The following is a 25,772-nucleotide window of genomic DNA, read 5'->3' as shown; positions in this document are numbered from 1 at the left end:
TGAACATAGATTCAAAAATTCTCAACAAAATATCAGGAAACAAATGCAATAATACATTAAAAGATCATACACTCAGATTAACCATGATTTATCCTAGGATGAAAGGATGGTTGAATATCTATAAATTAGTGTGAAACACCCCATTAACACAAAGAAGGCTAAAAATCATATGACCATCACATTAGTGCAGAAAAAGCATTTGATAAAATTCAACATTTATGATAGCTGAAGTTGTAAACAAAGTGAGCATAGCATAAATGGTCTGTATAAGACAAACCCACAGCTAACATCATACTCAGTGGTGAAAAGCTGAAAGCTTTTCCTCTAAAATGCCCACTCTTGTCACTTTTTTTGAATATAGTATTGGAAATCCTAGCCACAGCAATCAGGAAAAAAAAAAAAAAGAAGAAAAAGAAAAGAAAAGAAACAAAAGCATTCAAATTGGAAAAGGAATATTCTCAGTATTTGCAGATGACCTGATACTGTATACAGAAAACACTAAGGACCAACAACAACAAAAAATTAGAATAAATCAATTCAGTAAAGTTACAGGATATAAAAACAGTATAAAGAAATGTTGCATTTCTATACGCTAATAATGAACTATCAGAAAGAAAAATAAGGAAACAATACAATCAGAAAGCATGGTTCAAAATGAAAATTGTGAGCCATTTGTTAATATGCAATGAAAACACTCAGCAACACTTTTGTAATAATGTTGACAAGATGCATAACCTCAGTGTAGTTATGAGAGAACATTTTATAATCCTAAATTGCAGAAAAGGATTACTTTAGCAAATAATCACCCTGTAACCATAAAACTTTTTTCAGGGTTATGAAATTCGATAAGAAATGTAGATAACTAAACTAAAAAACAAACCTAGATATTGAGAACTAAATGGTTGATTCTGAACTGAATCCTCTTGCTATAAAGTGCCAATATTGTAATGAAAGGTAAATTTGAATGGCATCTGAGGATTAGATATAGTAAAGCATCAGTATTTCTTTATTTTTAAGGGCCTGCTTAAGGAAAATTCATTTCTATGTAAGAAATTAAATTACTTACATTACATTAAAATACTTTAAATTATTAAGATTGTTTTTGACAATTATTTTTAACTTTCAGTAAATAAAATTTATTCTTTGAACTATATTGTATCATTTATCTAAGATTTAGATTGCTGCAAAATTAAACAAAAGCCCATTAAGCAGTGCACTTAAAAATGTACAAATATAAAATAAAATAAAAAAGAATCTAGGACTTACAGATTTTATATACTCAATGTTGATACAGGTTAATTGATTGATTTTGATACAAAAGAATAACCCTGACTTTTCATTAGCATAATTAGCCATCTTTTATTCCTTCAGTTTACATAAATTTCCTAATGTTTCATTCTCTTGTAATTATTGCTTCTTGTTATAATAATTATATTGACAATAATAATGAAAATAATGATATACCTAAAAGAGCTTTTTGTGTGTGAAGCACTGTTAAGAGTTTTAATGTATTCTAACTCGTGTCATTTTAACTTCCTCCATATTATGGAATTATAGATGGATTTATTGCTTTTATTTATGACTTGCATTAGGGGAAAAAAGCACATGAAACTAATATTACACTATATGTTAACTAACTGGTATTTAATCAAAAATGTAAGGGGAGAAAAGCATCCTCTTCTTGGCTCTTCTATAAGTGAAGTGTACAGAATTCATAGTACTCTACTGAAGGGTGTTTCTTTGAAACATTGTATTCCATTTATCTGAAGAATATAATTTTTTTTAGACGTTCCCATGGTGTAAAGTTTTTTAGCAGTTGCAGCATGGATGAATTTAAACGTATGGCTTCACAGCCTGAATTTGAATGTCTTCAGAATCAAACCATTTCAAATGTGGGTTACCACACAGCAAGTTCACTCTGTGGCAATGGAATTTTGGAAAACGCAGAACAATGTGATTGTGGTAGTCAAGAGGTTAGTGACAAACATAATAGCTTATCTAAAGATTTTTCTTTGTGTTTCTTCTGTAGCCTTATAAATATAGATGTGATATAAAATGGACTTCTTTTTTCAAATACTGCACAATGGGGCATGTGATAACTGATTCATCCTGAATTTAAAACATTTGAAGAATTTAAGTAAGGGGTAAGCATAGCATGGACTAAAGAGGTAGATTTTCTTCAATGTGTAATCATTAGTAGCAATACCCACTTTTCTGTATCATAAACATGGTTAAAGCCAATATTATAACCATCACTCAGTCATCTCCTGAATTCCGTCAAAGTGACTACACTGGTTCAGTGCAGGCCATTATAAAAACATTACAATTGTGATAGAATATCTATACACTTAACAGTGTGTCACGTTTTATAAGAATTAGTATAATCCAGACAAGACCCATCACTGTGGAAGTCCAGAACAGTAACACTATGCTCTAAGCATTGCCTGATGAAATTAAATTTGGTCAACTTCCCACAATGGTATATAAAGTAGTAGCTATACTCATTTCTATATGCTGAAGGCAATTAGTGGAAAAAATATTTTAATTATTGTTGATTTGTTATTCACTCTGGGAACAATGGTTTTCAATTCATTATTTCAGTGGTATAATGCAAGCCTCTATTCATGACTTCCTCCAGCCCCAGACAGTGCTTATTTTTTCCTCACATGTGTCATTTTACAACTTTGAAATACCTTAAGAGCATAGATGGTTCTTACTTTAACCAATCATTACAGAAGCTACAAATGTGTATCACATCTGAGGACCAAGAAAAAATTTATCAAGTAATAAAACCTAATACAAGAACAAAAATACACAAAAGGCATAAAAAAACAATAGCCAGGTTAGTTCTAATGTTTAATAAGCTCAAACATACATTTTCAGAATGTGTTACTTGCTGCAAAATTTCAATCTATTTCTTTTAAAAAAATAGTTGAGTTTTTAAAAATACAGTAATGATACAGGAGAGCTTCGTTCTTGGCTCATGGAATCAAAGAATGAATCTCATGGACAATAGAGATAGAGGCTTAATAAGCAGGGATACAGAGAAGCTCCCAACAGTGAGAGGTGTCCCCACAGGGTTGCCACTGAGGGCTTTTACAGTCCATCTTTTATAGGAAACTGACCAGGGAACCTGGTACATTTCTTGTCCATTTCAGGGTGGATATTTAGAACAAACATGGTGGACTTGAAACAAACAAGATGTTTTTTTTGTAAATATCCTGAGCACAAACAAGGTGTTCCCTTCTCTCTGGTTAATATCTCCTCCATAACATTTCTCTACATCTGGTATTTCTGTGATTACTTAGTAGCCATTAAAGGAGGATACTCCCTAATTTTTGGAGCTAGGGAGCCAGGTTTATTTTTTGTTTGTTTGTTTTTACTGTCTTATCTCAGTTTTCTTGGGATGGGTAGGATCCTGACTCTGGGCCTTTCCCTTATCTTTCCCTGACAAGTCCTGTCTGCCCCCTAACTCAATCCTACAACAGTAATAGATTTATGGCAAAAAAAAAAAAAAAAGTGTTTATTTGGAGAACTTAATTGCCCAGTTCATGAATAGTTTTTTTCAGAGATTATTCCTGGAACACAAGAGAAAATTCTTTGCTTCTGATAGCCAGTTTGCACTGTTTATATGAACTGATTGATCTGATTTACATGCTTATTTTATCTGGGCACTCTTAGTCTTTATTAAAACCTGGAATAGAGTCACAGTGGACCAAAGGGAAATGGTAGCTTGTCCCACTGGATTTCAAGGGCATCTATTGGAACATGGGAATTTATCTCGGATAGGACACTGCTAATTATAGATGTAAAGATTGTTAAAAAACAAGACAACAGGCCCATAGTGGAGTCACTTGGGCTAAGCCTCATGTTATCAAACCAAGGCTTAATTGTTGTTGTTGTTGTTTTTTTTTTTTTTTTTAGGCTTAATTGGTTTTAACTCTCCCAGAAATAGAATCTTAAACCAGTCAATTACCTTATCAGTAATAGTTATTGCCTGATAGACCCCTGCAACCTCCTAAAGGAATGTTAGTTTGCAATAGCAAACATACTTTTTTGCCTTTATTACTTCCTTATTCCTCCTCCCTTCTGCTTCTAAGTCTTTCATTTTGTGTAACTCCTTAGATCTTTCTTTTACTAGACTGGATGCTGCCCAATTTGAATTGATTTTTACTTAGTTTATCTTTTAACAAGACCTACTGCAATAAGCTGCAGTAAGTCTTTACATTCTCTTCTTCCATGTTTATATAATTAACCAGAGTGGTCACTGATAAATGATGCTTAGAGCATGAAGTTGGTTCTTTTTTTTTTTTTTTTTTTTTTTAAATTTTTTTTTATTATTTATTTATGATAGTCACAGAGAGAGAGAGGCGCAGAGACACAGGCAGAGGGAGAAGCAGGCTCCATGCACCGGGAGCCCGACGTGGGACTCGATCCTGGGTCTCCAGGATCGCGCCCTGGGCCAAAGGCAGGCGCTGAACCGCTGCGCCACCCAGGGATCCCATGAAGTTGGTTCTTAAGTGACCAAGTGACTCCGTACCCTCAAATCCAGAAAAATTTGCACTGATTCCCCCTAATATGTTAGATGAGCTAATTTTTAGAATTTCATTTGGCTTTTCCTAAATATATCTCTAGTTTCTTCTCTTTCTCATGCATTGAGAATTCTCAGTGTATTTTATTTTTTAAAACTTTTTGTATATTTTTTATTGGAGTTCAATATGCCAACATATAGTATAACACCCAGTGCTGATCCCGTCAAATGCCCCCATCTCAGTGAATTTTAGAGTAACCAACAGTTCTTATTAACAGGGATTTTTCTATCTATTGTTATGGCTATCAGCAGAAGGAAAGTACTTTTATTTTCTTGATAGTGTAGGTGAGTGACCAATAACCACAATAAGCTTTCCTTAATATTACAAAGACCACCAACCTCACTGATGGAACTCATCAGGAATCTCAGCAATGATGATCAAAAACCATTTGTCCTCATTATCACTGAAAACTGCAGAAACCAAGTTAGCTCCATACCTGGCTGGATGACCATAGAATCCATCTGTCTTTATAGGCATTGTGACTTTGTTTTTTGTTTCAGCACAAAGATTCAGGATGTATCTAGGTAGTGTGTATGTATATATGTAAGTATGTATTGTTTTCCTTCTGGCTTGCTGAGTTTTGTTTTGTTTTTTTTTTAATTTGACTTATGTTATACTTAATTAGATGTGGATAAAAGAAATATTAGGACATTTACATTATCACAGGCAGTTTTACGTTAATTCCATTGATTGGAGGAGTCTAAATTAATCCCATTAATATCTGAAACTTCTAATCCTGTCACAACACATTATTTTTGCCCACTACTGAATTTCACGTGAATGAATTATAGATGATGGATCCTTTCTGACTCTAGATTTTTTTGCTTATATTTTTGATATTCAACTGCATGATTGAACGCATCTGTAGTTCATTGGTATTTATTGTGGAGTAGTATTTCTTTGTATGACTATAACAGTTTATTTATTCATGGATTTATTAGTGAACATTTAGGTTGTTTTTGGTTTTGAGTATTATGAAAAATGCTTCTAAAGCACATTCATGTCTTCTTTGAACTTAAGTTTTGGATTTTAGAATGTTCTAAAGAACATTTATGGGCCATCTGGGTGCTCAGTGGTTGAGCATCTGCACAGGTCCTGATCCTGGGGTCCTGGGTTTGAGTCCCACATTCGGATCCCCACAGGAAGCCTGCTTCTCCCACTGCCTATTTCTGTGTCTCTCATGAATAAATAAATAAAATCTTAAAAAAAAAAAAGAACATGTTTTTTTTGGACTTAAGTTTTTATGTATATTGGATAAATTTCTAGGAATAGAATTGCTGGGTCATATGTTAATTGCACTATTAAATGTGTAACAAAGCATCAATCTGCATTTTAAAATCCTTGTAATATTTTACACTCCAATAATCTATGTATGAGAGTGGCAGTTAGTTATTCCTTATTCTTACCAACTTTTGCTGCTGCCAGTCCCTTACATGTTAGTCATTTCAATGTCTGCTGGTATTTTACTGCAGTTTTTATTCACGTTTCCATGATGACTAATCATACTGAACAGTGTCTCATGTGGTTATGAGACATCCGTAGGTCTATGTCTCCTTTTTGAATGTTCACATATTTTACATATTTTGAGGGTGTTGTTTATGTAGTTATTGGAATTCTTAGTATTAGCCATATGCAAATATGTGTCATGGCTTTGTATTTTGTGTCCTATCAATCCCAAAGTTGTGAAACTTTCTAATAAGTATTCTAGAAGTTTATTGATATTAGCTTTTATGTGTATACCTATAATCCATTTTTAGTAATTTTTGTAGTTTGAATTAGGGAATATATTTTTCTATATGTATATCTAATTTCTTTAGCCCCATTTATTGGAAAATTATCCTTTTTCCACTGAATTACTATGCTACTCTTATTGAAAAACAGTTCATCACATAGTTTGTGTTTATTGATCGATATATCTATCTTTACACCAATACCAGCCCTTCTTACCCTGATTCACAAAATTAGGTAAATTGTGTCTTCATATTTACTTTTTTCTGAAGATAGATTTGGTGATCTTAGATTTTTGCTGTGTAAAATTTGGAATCAATTTTTCCATTTCTACCCACATTCCCTAAAAAATAAAAAATAAATAAAAACTTTGCTGGAATTGAGACTTTTTTGAATCCATACATGAATTTGTGGGGAAGTGATGTATTCATAATGTGATTTTCAAACTATGAACATGGTATATTATTCCATTTTCTTGGATGTCTCTAATTAAATTAAAACCTAAATATTTCATGTTCCTGCCTGTTACTGTAAATGTTGCACCTTTTAAAAATATCCACTTAAAGTGTCCTTTGCAGGCATATAGAAATAGAATTAAAATGTGAAAGTTGTTGATTCCTGTGATCACCAGCTTAACCTTACTTTGAATGATTGATCCATATTTTGGAAAATACCCACAAAATGTCTAAATTAAAATTATCAAATAATCCCAGTGAATATATGAAAAAAAATATAATTTGAGTTTAAGAAATAAACATTTTGTACTTTTCAACATATATCAAAATTGATAAAGATAAAAATTATTATATTAAATATTGAAGTGACATTTGATAAAGTTTGGACATCTATACCCTTTTTATTTATCTAATTTTTCAATAGCATTCCACCGTTACTTATTTTTTAACGTTCTCATATCCAGGGATGCCTGAGTGGCTCAGTGTTTGAGCATTTGCCTTTGGCTCAGGGCCTGATTCTGGGGTCCTGGGATTGAGTCCCACATCAAGCTCCCCGCAGGGAGCCTGCTTCTCCCCCTGCTTGTGTCTCTCTTGAATAAATAAATAAAATCTTTAAAAGAAATTAACATAAATAAATAAATAAATTAATTAATTAATTAATTAATTAATATTCTCACTTTCAGGCCCATTGTGGGGTTCCATTTTTAAACCACAATGCATTGAACATCAATTTCTAAGCCCAGCATTTAGTGTAGCTTTCCATTATACATTGAATATTGTCAAAAGATCCCCTTCCTTATAGGCTGTCTCTTTGATTCTAGCCTTTGGAGGCTTTCTCTTTTGTGTCATTGATTTTTGTTTTTTTCCCCGTAATATTTAGTGTGTGTTCAATCTTCTGTCTTCATGAAATACTCTTGATAATTTTTATTAAAAGCTTTATATTATAAAGCATAATACATTCTTTTAATAATGAAACATAAAAATGGAAAAATATCTGACTCCTGCAAATATTAAAATATGTTATATGATAACATTTTAAAATATACTTTGATATACAGTTGGTATAATTGAAGACACTGACATTATATCTAATTTTATAGAGGATGTTATATGACAATCCAGGTATTACAGAAGATCAGGAATAAATTATTATCCTATAAAAGCAATTGATAAATTTAACTTCTGTTTTGGGAAAAAGATACATCATTATAGCTTCTTTCACAACACACTACTCAAACCATTCAATATAAAAATAAATAAATGAATACATAGTATATATAACACAAATATTTTGCACACACACACTAAGACTCACATATTTACTGGATATAGAGTGGAAGAATGTTTTATCCATAAACTCAAGAACAAACCACAAAAAAAGATGATAGTTCTCAGACAGCATGAGTGTACCATTTCACAATCTCACAAATCTAACAGTTACCAAAACAAACAAACCCAAAATGCACCAAAACAAAAGTTGTCAATGACAAATTGTGAAACATACTTAAGATGTATTAGTGGCCAACGGTTAAAATAATTCATATAAAAGTGCTTACAGGGATCCCTGGGTGGCGCAGCGGTTTGGCGCCTGCCTTTGACCCAGGGCGCGATCCTGGAGACCTGGGATCGAATCCCACATCGGGCTCCCGGTGCATGGAGCCTGCTTCTCCCTCCGCCTGTGTCTCTGCCTCTCTCTCTCTCTGTGACTATCATAAATAAATAAAAAATTAAAAAAAAAAGTGCTTACAAATAAAGGGAATAAACAGAGTACAATAAAATATATGCATAAAAATATAAAATAAATGAGAACGTGCATTTTTGTAAAATTTATAGCACATTGGTAATGAAAATAATAAAATCGAAACAGATGTAGTTATTTTTGCCTATCGCTTGTAGCACTTAGTTATTTTTGCCTATCGCTTTGCTAATTTTTAAATATTACTATCAGTTTTGTGAAAAATCACTCTTTCACTGAACAGATAGGTATATAGAAATAAGGAAATAATAGTATGTTATAGTCTAATATTTTTGTACTGTGTCTTAGTAACTTATAGAATTAATCTTTAATATAAGATCTTAGAGCTAAAAATAATAACATTTTCATAGACACATCCTTTAAATAATAAAATATAATTTAGAAACCTCTATTTTGTCACATTCATAAATATATTATCAAAATGATAACTTGAGGAGAATTGATAAGATGAAAAAGTACTTATGACATAATAAATGGAAAAATATTTTTTAAATTTTAGTGCATATATTTATGAACACAAAGAAGATTGACAGAAATTCTATTAAAATTTTAACAGTTCAGTTTCTTAAGCATGGAATTATAAATAATTTCATTACTATCTTTTTTTTTCCTATACTGGAAATATATTAGTTTTAAATGAAGTCGTGTTAAGAATAAACACAGAGGGCAACTCCAGTGGCTCAGTGCTTTAATGCTGCCTTTGAGCTCAGGGCCTGATCCTGGAGACCCAGGATCGAGTTCCACGTGGGGCTCCCTGCATGGAGCCGGCTTCTCCCTCTGCCTGTGTCTCTGCCTCTCTCTCTCTCTTTTTCTCTCTCTCTCTCTCCCTTTCTCTCTCTCTCTCTCTCATGAATGAATAAATAAAATCTTAAAAAAGAAAAAAATAATAAATACAGAAGTAAAAATCATACTATGGTTGTAATTAACTAAGAGATTATAGTATATTTTGACAATAAATAATTTCTTTGATTGAAAATTCCTATTATTGTATATTTACTTTTAGCAGTGCAAAAAATATGAAAAATGCTGTAATCCTGAAGATTGTACTCTGCTTGAATTTGCAGAGTGTGGCACTGGACCATGCTGTAATAAAGATACTTGTCAGGTAAGCTTTCAAATTATTGCAGTATTTTCTTTTGTGATTTTTTTTCTGTTCTTGTGCATTCACTTATTTCTTTCTTACTTTTTTTACACAACTTTCAAATATGTAGCTTAAAATACTTGATTCATACACAGTTGAACTCAGAATTCAGATGTCATTAGATCTTTCTCAACCTCCTTCTTATCTTTGCTTTCAGTGTATTGTTTCAGTCTCTACTCAAGATCCCTCAGGTTATCCAATACCAATTCCAGATTATTTGGGCATGATGGATTCCTCTTGGTCATACCTGAGTTCATATCTGAATGTAGCTTTCATGACCCAACAATTCACAACAAAATTACAAATAAGCCACCCAGCGCATGGTTGACATAAAATGTTTGAAAAAACATACAATAATAATAATAATCTAATTTTGAGAATAGCAGAAAAAAGAATCCATGTAGTATAGTCAGCAAGGTGTAGCATGTCTAATACTGAAGTTCTATGCAAGGACTCCTGGTCCCAGAAGTGGATTGAATCATTGGCTTCCCTTGGCAAGTTTTCCATTCAATTTTCCTTTATCGTCACACTAAAAGGAGACGAGTAAGACTTGTGTTTTGAGGATTACTTCATTGTAGCATCTTGCCACCTTTTTGTCACTTTCAGGCATCAACAACTGTCATAGAAGCTGATTCACTAGAGATCTTGATTGGCAGGTTTTCTGTAAATGAAATCTCTCCAAACGTCATTCTATTTTGTTCTGTGTGTGTTCCTTTTCACTCCATGTGCTAGTAATTAAAGCCAGTGGTCACTTGTCTTCAAGGAGCATGAATAAAAAGGCAAGCCTAGAGTTTCTACTACCTAACAATAAACGTTCTTTCCTTCACCGGAGCTCTCATCTTGGCCTTGGTCTCCAAATCAGGGGAATTGAACAATAAGGCTTTTCTACACAGTCCCTTGCCCTTTCCCTTACACATGGGGATAATTCCTACATTTGGTAGAGCCTTTAAAAAAATTAAGGTAAAGATCCCATACCATAACGTTTGCCATTTTCAGATGAACAATTTAGGGGCATTCAGTACATTTACGATGCTGTGCAACTGCCACCTCTACCTAGTTCCAAAACATGTTCCTCATGCAAACAGGAGACTCCCAGCCCATTAAGCACTTGTTCTCCTTTCTCCCTCCCCCTCAGTCCCTGGCAACCACCAATTTGTGTTCTGACTGGAGTAACATATTTTGGATATTTCATATAAGTAGAAGCATAGAATATGTGACATTTTGTGTCTGGCTTTCTTAACATAGTGTAGAAGATTCAACAACTTTGTAGCATATATATCAGTGCTCCTTTATATGGCTGAAAATCTTCCACTATATGAATATACCACAATTTGTTCATCTATTCATCCATTGATGGACATTTGGGTTTTTTCCAATCTATTTCAATTGAGCTTTTAAGTAAATTCATAACTTAAGTAGTTAAAAATGTAATAATAATGGAAATGACAGAAATCTATTATTCTTGTTTAAGTTTTTTTTTACACTTTTGGTTTACTACTTTACAAAAATAATTGTTTTTCTTTGTCTCACAGATATCCACCAAAGGAACTGTATGTCGGGAAAGTAAAGATCCCTGTGATTTTCCAGAATTTTGTGATGGAATACATGAGTATTGCGTACCTGATGTGCAATCTGCTGATTTAGAACCATGCAATAATAACACTGCTTATTGCTATGAGGGAAAATGCCGAGATACAGATAAACAGTGTGCAGAGTTATTTGGAAAATGTAATGGGTGTGCTTTTTTTCTGGGGTTCATTTTTATTATTTAATTGTGTATTTTTTTCAGTAATGTTAACATACAGAGTTATATTAGTTTCAGGTGTAAAATATAGTGACTTAACAATTCTATATATTACTCAGTGCTCATCATGATAAGCGTACTCTTTAACATCCATCCCCCCCAACTACCTTCCCTCTGGTTAACTATCAGTTTGTTCTCTATAGTTAAGAGTCTATTTATTGGTTTGTGTGTGTGCCCCTCTCTTTTGTTCCCCCTCTGTTAGTTTTGTTTCTTAAATTCCACATATGAGTGAAATCATGTGGTATTTTTCTTTCTAAGATTGATATATTTTGCTTAGCATAAATTATACTCTCTAGCTCCATCCATATTATTGTAAACAGCAAGATTTCATTCTCTTTTTTTGTGGCTGAACAACATTCCATTGTCATATATACCACTTATTCTTTATCCATTCAATTGATGGACATTTGGGCTGCCTCCATAATTTGGTTATTGTGAATAATGCTGTTGTAAACCTAGAAAGGCATGTATTTTTTTGAATTAATGTTTTTGTAATTTGGGGGTAAACACCCAAGTAGTATAATTATTGGATCACAGAATAGTTCTATTTTTAGCTTTGTGAGGAGTCTCCACACTGATTTCCACAGTGGCTGCACCAGTTTCGATGCTCAAGAGTGCAAGAAGATTTTCTCCATATTTTCACAAACACTTGTTGTTTCTTGAATTTCAATTTTTAAATTTTCTTAAATTTAAATTCAGTTAATTATATACAATGTGTTATTTGTTTCAGAGGTAGAGGTCAGTGATTCATCAGTTTTATATAATACCCAGTGCTAATTACATCACATGCCCTCCTTCATGTCTTTCACCCAGTATCTGATCCCCCACTCTCCTCCCTTCCAGCAACCATTAGTTTGTTTCCTGCGATTAAGAGTTTCTTATGGTTTGTCTCCCTCTTTGCTTTCATCTGGTTTTAATTTCCTTTCCCTATGATCCTCTGTTTTGTTTGTTAAATTCCATAAATGAGTGAGATCATATAATTGTCTTTCTCTGATTCTTACTTCACATAGCATAATATCCTCTGGCTCCATACATGTCATTGCAAATGGCAAGATTTCATTTTCTCAATGTCTGAGTAGTATCCCATTGTGTGTGTGTGTGTGTGTGTGTGTGTGTGTGTGTATAATCTTCTTTATCCATTCACCTGTGGAAGAACATCTGGACTCAATCCATGGTTTGGATATTGTAGAGATTGCTGCTATAAATATTGGGATACAAGTGCCCCATCAGATCACTATAGTTCTATCCTTGGGGTAAATACCCAGTAGTGCAATTGCTGGCTCATAGGGAGGGTAGCTCTATTTTCAACTTTTTGAGGAACCTCCATGCTTTTCCAGAGAGGCTAAACAAGCTTGCATTCCCACCAGTATATAAGAGGTTCCCCTTTCTCTGTATCCTCTCCAACATCTAACACTTTCTGACTTATTGTGGATTTGATGTGTATTTCCCTGATGCTGAGTGATGTGGAGTATTTTTCCATGTATCTGTTGAACATTGGCATGTCGCCTTTGCAGAAATGTCTGTTCCTGTCTTCTGCCCATTTCTTGATTTGATTATTTGTTCTTTGGGTGTTGAGTTTGATAAGTTCTTTATAGATTTTGGATACTAGCCCTTTATCTGATAAGGCATTTGTGAATAATATCTCCTTCTCGCTCCATAGTTTGTCTTTTGGTCTTGTCATTTGTTTCATTTGCTATGCAAAAGCTTATTATCTTGATGAAGACCCAATAGTTAATTTTTCCTTGTTTCTCTTGCATTGGGAGACATGTTTAGCAAGAAGTTACTGAGGCTGAGGTCACAGAATTGGCTGCCTGTGTTCTCCTCTAGGATTTTGATGGATTTCTATCTTACATTTGTGCTTGCCATCCATTTTGAGTCTATTTTTGTGTATGGTGTGAGGAAATGGTCCAGTTTCATTCTTCTGCATATAGCTGTCAAATTTTCCCAACACCATTTGTTGAAGAGACTGTCTTTTTTTCCATTGAATATTCTTTCCTGCTTTGTCAAAGATTAGTTGACCATAGTGTTGAGGGTTCACTTTTGGTTCTCTATTTTGTTCCATTGATCTATGGCTCTGTTTTTGTGCCAGTACCATACTGTCTTGATGATTATAGATTTCTAATAGAATGCAAAGTCTGGAATTGAGATGCCACCAGCTTCAGTTTTCTTTTTCAACATTCCTTTGGTATTTGGGGTCTTAGTCTTGTTGATCTGTTCTACTGTTCTTTTGGTTTCTATTTCATTGATTTCTGCTCTAATCTTTATTAATTCTCTTCTGCTGGGCTTAGGCTTTAGTATGTTCTTTCTCTAGCTCCTTTAGGTGTAAGGTTGGGTTGTGTACTTGAGACCTTTCTTGTTTCTTGAGAAAGGCTTGATTGCTATATACTTCCCTCTTATGACCACCTTTGCTGCATTTCAAAGGTATTAAACAGTTGTGTTTTCATTTTTATTTGTTTCCATGAATTTTTAAAATTCTTCCCTAATTTTACAGGTTGACCCATTCATTCTTTAGTAGCATACTCTTTAACCTCCATATATTTGAGTTCTTTCTAAATTTCCTCTTGTGATTGAGTCCAAGTTTCAAAGAATTGTACTGAAAATGTGCAGGGAATAATCCCAATCTTTTGGTAGCAGTTGAGGCCTGAGTTGTGACCCAGTATATGATCTATTCTGGAGAATGTTCCATGTGCACTTGAGAAGAATGTTTATTATATTGCTTTAATATGGAATATTCTGAATATATCTGTGGAGTCCATCTAGTCCAGTGTATTATTCAAAGCTGTTGTTTCCTTGTTGATCTTCTGCTTGGGTAATCTGTCCATTGTAGTCAGAGGGATGTTAAAGTTCCCCACTATTATTATTATCAATGTGTTTCTTTAATTTGGTTATTAATTGGCTTATATAACTGGCGCTCCCATGTTAGGGGTACAAATATTTACAATTGTCAGAGCTTCTTGCTGGATATACCCTTTATGATATAGTGTCCTTCATCTCTTATTATAGGCTTTGCTTTGAAATCTAATTGTGTGGTATAGGGTTGCTACCCCAGCTTTCTTTTGATGTCCATCAGCATTCCAAATGGTTCTCCATGCCTCACTTTCAATCTGGAGGTGTCTTTGAGTCTAAAATGATTCTCTTGCAGACAGCATATCAATGAGTCTTGCTTTTTCATCCAATCTGAAAACCTGCATCTTTTGATTTGAACATTTAGCCTATTTACATTCAGAGTAATTATTGAAAGATATGAATGAATTTAGTGCCATTGTATTACTTGTAAAGTCACTGTTTCTGTATATTGTCCCTGTTCTTTTCTGGCCTGTATTACTTTTAGGCTTTAATCCCTTTAATGTTTCTTATAGGGCTGATTGAGTAATCACAAATTCTTTTAGTTTCTTTTGTCCTGAATGCTTTTTTATCTCTTCTCTTTTAAATAAGAGCCATGCTGGATAAAGTATTCTTGGCTGTATATTTTTCTCATTTAGCACCCTTAATATATCATACCAGTCCTTTCTGGCATGCCAGGTTTCCATAGATAGGTCTACTATCAATCTAACATTTCTACTATTGTAGGTTAAGAACCTCTTGTCTTGAGAGGCTGTCAGGATTTTCTCTTTGTCCCTGAGTTTTGCAAGTTTCACTACTATATGTCTAGGTGTTGATTTTAAGGGGGTGGGGTCCTCTGTGCCTCCTGGACTTATGTGCCTGTTTCCTTACTCATATTAGGGAAGTTCTCCACTATAATTTGCTCCAATATACCTCCTGCCCCTCTCTCTCTTTCCTCTTCTGGGATCCCAATGATTCTAATATTATTTCACCTTATTGTATCATTTATTTCTTGAATTCTTCCCTTAGTTGTTTATCTCTCCTTTTCTCAGCTTCTTTATTCTCTATCATTTTGTCTTCTGAACCACTAATTCTCTCTTCTGCCTCATTTATCCCAGCAGTTAGAAACTCTATTTTTGATTGCATCTCATTAATAGCCTATTTTATTTTGACTTAATCAAATTTTAGTTCTTTTATTTCTCCAGAAAGGGATTCTCTACTGTCTTCTGTGCTTTTTTTCAAGCCTAGCTAGCATCTTTACAATCATTTCTCTGAACTCTAGTTCCAATATCTTACTTACATCCATATGGATTAGGTCCCTGGCAGTTAGTACTGCCTCTTGTTCTATTTTTTGAGGTGAGTTTTTCTGTCCTCATTCTCTCCAGAGAAGAATAGATGAACAAGTGAACAAAATACTAAAATGGTAACAATGACCCCAGAGAAATATACATTAAACAAATCAGAAGAGACCTGAAATTAAAAGAAAAATTAAAACAAAAAAGAGAATATAATCAGACAAATGAATTGAACAGAGTGATACACTGGTTCCTGTGTGTATTTTGGTCTGTTTGTTAGAAAACTAGATCCTAAAATTGTAAAGAAAGAAAAATTTATATAGGTACAAAATGAAGTTAAATATAATGAAATGATAGAATATAATTGTAAAAATTAAAACAAAAAAAGAAGGAATGTAAACAAACAGATGAACAGAACAATACAGTAAATCCTGGGTGTATTTTTGTTTGTTAGAAGAGACTACATCCTAGAATTGTAAAAAAGAAAATATATATATATATATACAAAAATAAAATTAAATGCATTGAAAGGGTACAATGTAGCTGTAGAGATGTTTCAGTTTTGGTAGGTTATACATTTCTAGGAATTTTTCCATTCTTTCTAGGTTGTCCACATTGTTGGCATATAATTTTTCATAATATTTGCTTACAATTCTATGTGTTTCTCTGATGTCATTTTTAAGTTTTCCTTTTCATTTCTGATTTGGGGGTGTCTTTCTCTCCCCCCCTTTTTTGGATGAGTATGGTTAAAAGTTTATCAATTTTGTTGATATTTTCAAAGAACAAGCTCTTGATTTATTGATGTTTTACTATTTCTTTAGTTTCTATATCACTTATTTCTGCACTAATCTTTATTATTTCCTTCCTTATGCTGGTTTTGGGTTTTGTTTGTTATTCTTTTTGTAGATCCTTTAGTACAGGGTTAGGCTGTTTATTTGAGGTTTTTCTTGCTTCTTGAGGTAGACCTGAATTGCTGTAAACTCTCCTAGAGATTTTGGACTATTGTGTTTTCATTTTCATTTGTTTCCATGTGCTTTTTGATATCTTTGATTTCTTGGTTGACCCATTTATTGCTTAGTAGCATGTCATTTAATTTCCATGTATTTATACTCTCACCAGATTTTTTTTCTTGTGGCTGACTTCTGGTTTCATAGTATTGTGGTAAAAAGACGCATGATATGACTTCAATCTTCTTGAATTTGTTGAGGCTCTTTTTGTGGGCTACTAGGTGATGTATTCTGTAGACTGTCCCATGTGCCCTTGAAAAGATGTGTATTCTGCTGTTTTAGGATGGACTGTTCTGCATATATCTGTTAAATTCATCTGGTCCAGTGCGTCATTCAAAGCCCCTATTTCCTCATTGTATTGCTGTTTGATCTGTCCATCAATGTAAGTGTGGTGTCAAATTCTCCCATTGCTGTTGTATTACTATTGATTATTTTCAGCTATTATTTCTTCAAACAGAAATTCCACTCCCTTTTCTCTCTCTTCTTCTAGGATCCTTATAATGCAAATGTTTCATGCTTGATGCAGACACTAAGTTCCCTAAGACTGTTCTCAATTGCATTATTATTTTTACTCTCATTTTGTCAGCTTGATTACTCTCCAGTACTCTGTCCTCCAGGTTATTAATTCTTTCTTCTGTTTTATCTAGCCTATTATTTATTGTATTGGGTATATTTTTAATTTCATTTATTGTGTTCTTTATCTGATTGGGTTCTTAAAAAATTTTTTTGTTAAGAGTCTCACTGATATCCTCCACTATTTTCTCAAGTCCAATGAGTATCTTTATGATTACCACTTTAAATTCTCTATCAGGTATATTATTTACATCTGTTTTGGTTAAGTTTCTTACTGTGGCTTGGTATTTTTCTTTCATTTGGGGCACAGTCCTCTGTCACCTCATTTTGTCTAACTCTGAGTTTGTTTCTCTGGTTAGGAAAGTCAGCTATTTCTCTTACTACTGTAAGTAATGGCCTTATGAAGAAGTACTTCATTAGTACTCTACAGTGCAGAGTTCCCTGTTCCCCAGGACCTCAGGCTTCAAGAAGTGTCTCCTGTATGTGTTGGCTATGCCTTGACTCTTTTTCCTTCAGTAAGGTTGTCTGCAGAGGGTCTCTTTGTCTGTTGTGGGCAGTGTTTGGTCCGTGGCTAGGTGCAGCACATTTTAACAAGGTGGGTGCTGGTATGCTTGTGAAATGAAACCTGCTGCCACACCACCACAGGAACTGAGGTCCCATAAAACACGTGGGTCCATTGACTGGGTATTGGTAGGGTTTCCACTAGTCTTTCCTGGGGTGGAGGCCCATGGATTTAGGACTGAGGCAAGCATGACTGGAAAGGGCCTCTCCTCTGAAGTGAGAGGGGTGGGGCTTGGTGTAAGCAAATTAAATAGCAACTGTTTGCACCATACCATTTCTTGCAGATAGCACCATGTTTATACTGGGGGTTTGAGGAGGGAAATGGCACCTGACAGCTTTTATTCCTGGAGGTATTTTTCCATGATCTTGCTTCTCTGGACAATGCTCCAAGATGAGTAAATCTTTCTCCCTCATGTTTGCCTATGGTGTTTTTCAAACTGCTACTTCCATGCTGTAAGTCTTTTGACTGTTTGTCCTGCTGTCTGAATGAAGACTCAGCTTCCTAATGCCCTCTGGGTTCAAACAGAGCCTAGCTGCTGATTTTTAAAATTCTAAGCTTTAAGTCCTGCTGGTTGTAAGAATTTATAAAATTTGGCTCCTCTTGCTTTCAAAGCCAAATATTATGGGAATTTGTCTTTCCTGTGTGGGCTCCTCAGGGATTCATTTTTAAACTATATTTTCCTAAAATCAGTAATCTACCGTATAGCCATGATAAAAGATATTGTTTGTGTAAATCCAAATTTGAAAATAAAATTGCAAGTCAAAACAATCTCAAACTACATGAAGAAGTAGATAGATCTAATAATTACAGGGCAAAGAGAAAATAAGATATTAGTTAAATTTCAGGTGATTGGTGGAAAAAGAGTAGAATATTAGAATTACAGATAAAGGAGTAAATGATTTATTTCTTAATAATTTCTTCACTATGATAGCAATTTTCTTATTCCCAAGTGGATAGTTTTTAGTAACTCTTCTTCTTGTATAGCCAGTAGATTACACCAAAAATGTATAGTAGCTGACACTGACTGGGCATTGCTTCATCTAGATGTCTCCATATTAGTTTACTATACTTTTAGTTTTTATTTTTTTAAGATGAGTAATTGGAACTTTATATTTTTCAGTTGCAAAGGGTTCTACTTCTGTGTGCACACAAGAAGTGAATTTGCAGGATGATGATTTTGGAAACTGTAGAGGAGGATTTTGTAATTCTAGGTGTGTATTTAGAAAATTATAAATTTTCCAATTTTGTTGGTATGTTTGTACTGCAGAGAGTTGCTTAATGCAAGTGAGAAATAAATGTATTATGTACAGATAGATATTCATGTTCCACTTCCTAAGATTGTTTTGTTCTGAATAGCTTTTATCTGTAACATTTTCAATTAATTTCATATTTTGAACAGTTATTTCCCTAATATTTTCATCCTTAGTGTCATATAAATACTTTTTTCTGCCTTATATTGTTAGGGATATCTTATGTGGAAAGATAGTTTGTCACTGGACACATTTAGAAATAATACCATTTAAAAAATTTGATATTCAGTATACTTACATGGAAGGCCATTTGTGTGTCTCTGCACATTTGAGAACACCAGCAGCACATATAAGCGAAGATATTACCTATACATCAAATGGCACTATGTGCGGTCCAGATAGGGTAAGTAAAAATTTGACTTGATAAAGTATGGGAGTGTGTGTGTGTGTGTGTGTGTGTGCACATACACACATATGAGAGAGACAGAAAAGACCTTAATATTATAATTAACATTACAAATTTTGGTTACTATATCATGACCTTAAGCTTTAAAATTCAGAATTTCTGTTGGTCAAAGGAACACATGCTTCAGTATCATTTTGTTTATTATGAATTTTGGTATAGATATTTACACTTGTTTTCTCATACTTGAGAATATTAGCCTCTTAATTAGGCTAGGATCTGGTTTGCAAAAATTGATATAAACAACCAAAAAATAGGTGAAAACAATCTCAATAATAAGAACAAAGAACACAAAATAGCCAAGTATTTAGTTCAGCAATTATTGACAGGAAGAATTAATTTGGTTGTAATGAAAATAAAACAGTTATTTGCTCATTAGCCAAGTCCCCTAGTTGTTTTTCCAAAAGCATAACAAATACTTGTTAAAAATTTGGTCCTCCCACAAGACACAATAAAGAAATGGAGTTTAAGCCTTATTTATTTTTCTTTTTCTTAAATAGCTTAAGAAACAAAATGAAGGACTGTTAAACTACTACCGTTGAAAAACTAACTAATGTAAAACACTACTCAAGTATTTCACATTTGAATTTAGATAATTTACATTGAGATGCAAAATTTTAAGAAACAAAAAATAGAGAAAAATGGAAATGAGTAGTAAATTTATCTCAAAATGGGAAAACATATTCTCACATAAAAATAATGAAATAATCAAAGGGAACACACTAGTGCTGACCCCTTTATAATAGTTCATTCTGGGGATGCCTGGGTGGCTCAGCAGTTGAGTGCCTACCTTTGGCCCAGGGCACGATCTTGGGGTCCTGGTATGGAGTCCCAAATCAGTCTCCCTGCATGGAGCCTGCTTCTCCCTCTGCCTGTGTCTCTGCCTCTCTCTCTCTCTCTCTGTTGCTCATGAATAAATAAATAAAATCTTAAAAAAATAATATGTTATTCTTTTAAAGACATTTCAGACAAACTGAAAAAAAATGTTTACAATGAATGTGAGAGATTAAATACATAAATTTATCAGCTAATTTAAGCATTCATCAATTAGGAGGGAAAAAAAAACACTTAAATGGTATACATGTGGTATAACATACAAAAATAATTTGGTCTTTGTCCCTTATTTCTAGCACAGAGCTCCTAAACTCCTTGGAATTTCATGAGTGATAGGAATGTTTTTTGTTATTCAGAAAAAGCCTCTTTCAATCAAAGTAATTTACACTTAACAAAGTGACAGAATGGGGCCTCTAGGATAACTTTATGATGGAGCTGATCACTAGTAAGACCAAGTGATTAAATTTTAGCTTCATCATAAGCTTCAGGAAGGGAAGTAATATGGTTAAGAGATTGAACACTATAAAAACTTTTGAATGATGAGATTTGGTGTTCTTGGGTTGGTGAAATAAATACAAACTACATGAATATCCAGCTAGTTTTTGTCTAATCAAATAGGAGTTAAAAATAATAACTGATGATGAGAAGCATAACTTATTACCATCCTAAAACAAATATAACTGGGCACATTCTTTCTGGAAAGTGATTTAGAAATATGTATGGAGTCAATATGTTATTATACATTTTATTGACTTTTAAAAATTACATTTTGTTACTATTTTTAACTCACAAACAGTTAAAATATAACATTACCTTAGTTTCAGGTGTACAACATAGGGGTTCAATATTTGTATATATTGTGAAATGACCAATGCAAGAAGTCTAGTTAACATCCATTACTGTATAGTCATGAAATTTTTTTTATTATATTGAGAACTTTCAAATTTAACTCTCTTAGCAAGTTTCAAATATGCAATACAGCGTTAACTCTTGTCACCATACTATACTATACTCTTCATTGTATATTTATTTACTTTATAACTGAAAGTTTGTAATTTTTGGCTCTGACACCCACTTTATCTACTCCCTCAAATACCCATCATCGGAATCATGGGAACCAACCTGTTCTCTGCATCTATGAGCTCATATTTTGTTGTTGTTTAAATTACACATGGAAGTAAGATCACACAATATTTGTCTTTCTCTGTCTGACTAATTTCAATCAGCTAATGTTCTCAAGGTCCATTCATGTTGTCACAAATGGCAAGATTTAATTCATTTTTATGGATGAATAATATTCCATTCTGTATATTTGCTACATTTGATCCATCCATTCATTCACTTCAGTTGCTTGCATATCTTGGCTATGTAAATAATTCTGCAATGAACATGCAGGTGGATATATATTTTTGAGTTACATGTTTTCATTTATTTTGGATAAATACTTTTGGATATATATTTTTGGATAAATACTTTTGGATATATATTTTTGAGTTACATGTTTTCATTTATTTTGGATAAATACTCAGAAGTGGAATTGCTGTATTATGTGATGTTTCCATTTTTTTATTTTTGTAAGAACCTCCATACTATTTTCTATAGTGGCTGCACTCATTTACATTTCTATCAATAGTGCACAAGGGCTGCCTTTTCTCTACATTTTCAAAAATGTTTGTTATTACTTTTTGTCATGATAAAAGCCATTTTAAGATCCTAGGAAAATAGGAGAAAGAATTTAAGGATGGAAAAGTATTTCAGGAAATAATGTTTGGTATGTCTCCAAATTTGGCAAAAGGTAAACACACAGATACAAAAAGCAAAGAACATCATATAGGATGAACCCAGCAAATCCTCAGCAGGATACAGCATAATGAGATTTCTGAAAATTAAAGGCAAAGAAAAAGAATCTTAAAAATAATGAGAGTAAAATAACATGTACAGGAAAAAATACAATTACAATGGTAACAAGTAAAATAAAGCAATATGGGACCTAGGCATACAAATGCCACAGAAGATTGCCATGGTTCTTTGTCCCACTGCTCCATATGACCACTAAAAGCTTTAGAGATCACTCCTCTCTCCATCAGTGATTCTCTGCCTGGGGAAGTCTGATCACTAGCTTATGCCCATCTGACCAATGTGTATATGGAGGGAAAAGAAAAGAGTGAAGGAGAAAGAAAAGAGAAGGGAGAGGAAGGGAAGGAAAAGAAAGAAGGAAAATGGTTCCTACTTGGTTAGTAGGAACTTTAAGTTGGCAGGACTTTTTACTCCCACACCAATTAAAAACAAAACAAAACAAAACTGGAGTAGAATTCAGTGATTCATCAGTTACATGTAACACCCAGTGCTCTAATCCAGAAACCAAAATTGCACTGTTAGTTAACTACCTAGAATTAAAAACAAACAAAAAAACAATTAATTGACAAACCTCCATATGACAGGGACTTGTCACAAACAGTCTTCATTTCGGAAGTGGCCATTTAGGCTGTGGTACATTCCGTAGTTCAATTGGATAGTGACTCCTAGAGGACAGACCACTTGGAAAGCCTAAATTCTATAGTCATCATTAATTCAATTGCTTTAGGAAACAAAATACCTTTCTAATTTTTCCCTTGGGATAAAAATGTTGTGTTGGCTGCATTTTGTAATTGAGAGAGAGGAGAGGTAAGTAGTGAATATAAGAGGTAACTACTTCTGTGGTTCTGTGGACAGACTTCCATGGATAATTTCACCTGTTAGCCTCCCTGCCCAACCTTTTTGGATCTTCTTCTCTGCTTTTCCTTATTACTCTGAGGCTGCAGCTCCTCCAGAGCATTGTGTGGCTGATCAACTAGGCTCTCTCTTTTATCACTGTATTTAATGTGGTCGCTTCCACACTGCATTTTATCCACCAGTGGCCTTCATTTTATTTCAAAACCCCAGGAAGTTCTTAACTCTCTCATCTTCTAATTGGTTTGTTCTGATTCTCCTTTACTTACATTAATTAGGAAAGGGAGAACAATCGTGACTGCCATGTCTGTGAACTTAAATTGAAATTATTCTATGATTGTTTAAAAAATTCATTAAGGATACATGTTATTTTCATCTGTTATTCTACATTATTCAGTTGATTTCAGAGTGGTCGGAAAGGAAAGACTTCTTTACCTTACTCTCATTAAATATGGGTCCTTTGTAAAAGTTATCTTGATAGATAAGAAGAGAAAGAGGGAGAGAGGGGAGACTTTATATCTTACTTATTAACAGAAAAGAGGTCTCTCTTACTAATCACAATGAAATTTTAAATAAAACACATATATTTAATACTGTAATATACTGAGTGCAAAGTACACCACATGGAGATAAGCATTATTCCAACAATGCAAGTTTGTTTAATATTGGATGTGATAGAAGGCTTTTTTGATTTTTTTTTATTTATAAGACTCAGAACAGGAGAAATGTTTATTGAAGTGATTTCTAGCTCACACATGTAGCCTAGGGAAAATAAACACATCTCAACACATTCATTTTAGACTTGAAAAGGGGTATGTTTGATACATTTAATTATCCAAAATAAGATAAGCTAATTATTGAATAAATAAATAAAATTAACTGCCTTTTTCTTACTCATACCTGGGACTATATGAGAAAAATGCTTACATAATCCAGGCATTTCACTTTAGGAAATATGTACTTATTTATATATTCTTTTCTTTGAACCATGATGTGTCTGCTTCTGTGACACCCTTTGTGTCTCTTATTCAAAGGAGGAAGCTTGTGTATTAGTTTATATTCAAAACATCATTCCAGCCATTGCCCAGGGCTGAGTACTTTTATGGTGTCTCTTGCTTTTGCTGTCATTACAAAAGAGCCAGCTACAAATTGATCTGTTTAGTTGAAGGAAACTGTATCAGAAGCATAGGTCTTAACTTTTCCTGGCTTATTTTCCCCCTAAGGACAACCCAATGAAATATGACTAGTTGGTTATTGCCTCAGTGACAATGTTTAAGGAGCACTAGAATTAAAATGGTTTTGTGGACAGGTAATGCTGGTTTGTCCAACATTTTGTCATTCTTGCTGGCTTCATCAGAGCACTCTCAGTAAATGAACAAGCTGATATTCTTTCCCTTATGGTGATAATTAATTAATGGTGATAGAAAATAATGGTTTTTAATACTATTCATTAAATAGTAAATATTCTATCAGATAACTTGAGAAAAGCCAACAGATAAGTTTAACAGACTCCCCGAAAGATGTTCAAATTAAATTAAAATTTGGACGGAGGAATACATAGAGCTTATATAGAAATCAGGTCAAATAAATAATAATTAAGATGATATCTTGTATTGAGTGTGCATTTACTATGCACCAGACACTGCTTTTGTTCCTTTATGTCTAACAAATTATTTCATCCTTATACCGTACTTTTAAAAAATTTAAATATAATTGCTATTCCAAATTCAAAGATGGATAAATGGAGGTATGCAAGATTAAATAACCTGTTTTAGCGCTAATGTGAAAGATAAGAGATACTGTCACTAAAGTTGGAAAAATATTAAAAAGACAAGAAACATTATTATTTAGCATTGATCAATATGTACTTCTGTTCTTAAGGAGTTCTTGCACTGAATATTGGCTCTGTCAATAACTTATACATGGATTTAGGAATACATTTATTCTCATCACATAAAAAATGAAAATAAAAACATTTCCTTTGAGTATATATGAGTATGTACTATAAAAATACAAAGAAGGTGCAAAGAAAGACCCAAACTAATTATAAATAGTCAGTACAACTTGCCTATTTTTGTTCTTATACCAATTAGTGTCAGTATATCAATAAACTCATAGCCGTGCTCCCTCATAAGAAAGAAATAATATCTCATTCTCAAATTTTTTTGGTAAAATAATAACATGCTTTTTGGACTCTCAAATTCTTTTTTAGAATAAGTATGTGTCATGAATTCCATATTCATATTATATATTCATATTCATAATATATGACATAAATATAAAACATTATGCATCTAATTTTTGTAGCAAGTACAATTGCTCAACTCTTGGCTTTATATTTACAGTTCTTGTTTGTGGTTTTAACATTTTAGTACTGTTACCTGGGACAGTGCTCTTCTAAGACTTCATTTACACAAAGAACAAACTGTGACTCAAAAATAAATTGCAGTGGACATGGGGTATGTAATGGTTATTTCATTTCTAAGTATAGTTATTTTAATTCACATCAAAAACATTGTCCAAGATAATGAGGTAGAATTATTTGATACAGAAATTTGAAAATTTGCTGCTAAATAAGTAGATTCCATTATTTACACACACACATATATATATATGACATATATAATAGTGTTCAGTCACATTATTATAGGCCTTATGAGCTTTGAACTTTGTACAAAAACACAATATAAAATATAGACTATTACGTTAGATAAAGATTATGACAATTTAGAAATGATTTTATTAAGGATTAACTCATACTCGTTTAACATAAACGTAAA

At 33.2% G+C, this 25,772-nt stretch overlaps 1 protein-coding gene across 1 annotated transcript in view; it reads left to right on the top strand.

Annotated features, from left to right (window-relative positions):
* ADAM18 (ADAM metallopeptidase domain 18) overlaps positions 1 to 25,772 on the top strand; it is a 271,792-nt gene that overhangs the window by 70,461 nt on the left and 175,559 nt on the right. The window contains exons 12-17 of the mRNA XM_041751041.1: positions 1,787 to 1,973; positions 9,535 to 9,636; positions 11,205 to 11,400; positions 18,857 to 18,947; positions 19,200 to 19,389; positions 25,365 to 25,451. Coding sequence (XP_041606975.1) covers positions 1,787 to 1,973; positions 9,535 to 9,636; positions 11,205 to 11,400; positions 18,857 to 18,947; positions 19,200 to 19,389; positions 25,365 to 25,451 — 853 coding nt within the window. The remainder of the gene's footprint in view (positions 1 to 1,786; positions 1,974 to 9,534; positions 9,637 to 11,204; positions 11,401 to 18,856; positions 18,948 to 19,199; positions 19,390 to 25,364; positions 25,452 to 25,772) is intronic.

Source organism: Vulpes lagopus, chromosome 4 (assembly GCF_018345385.1).
Source record: "Vulpes lagopus strain Blue_001 chromosome 4, ASM1834538v1, whole genome shotgun sequence".
NCBI classification, from domain to species: Eukaryota; Metazoa; Chordata; class Mammalia; order Carnivora; family Canidae; genus Vulpes; species Vulpes lagopus.
Note: the sequence above shows the minus strand (reverse complement) of the source record. Positions and strands in the feature narration are given on the sequence as shown.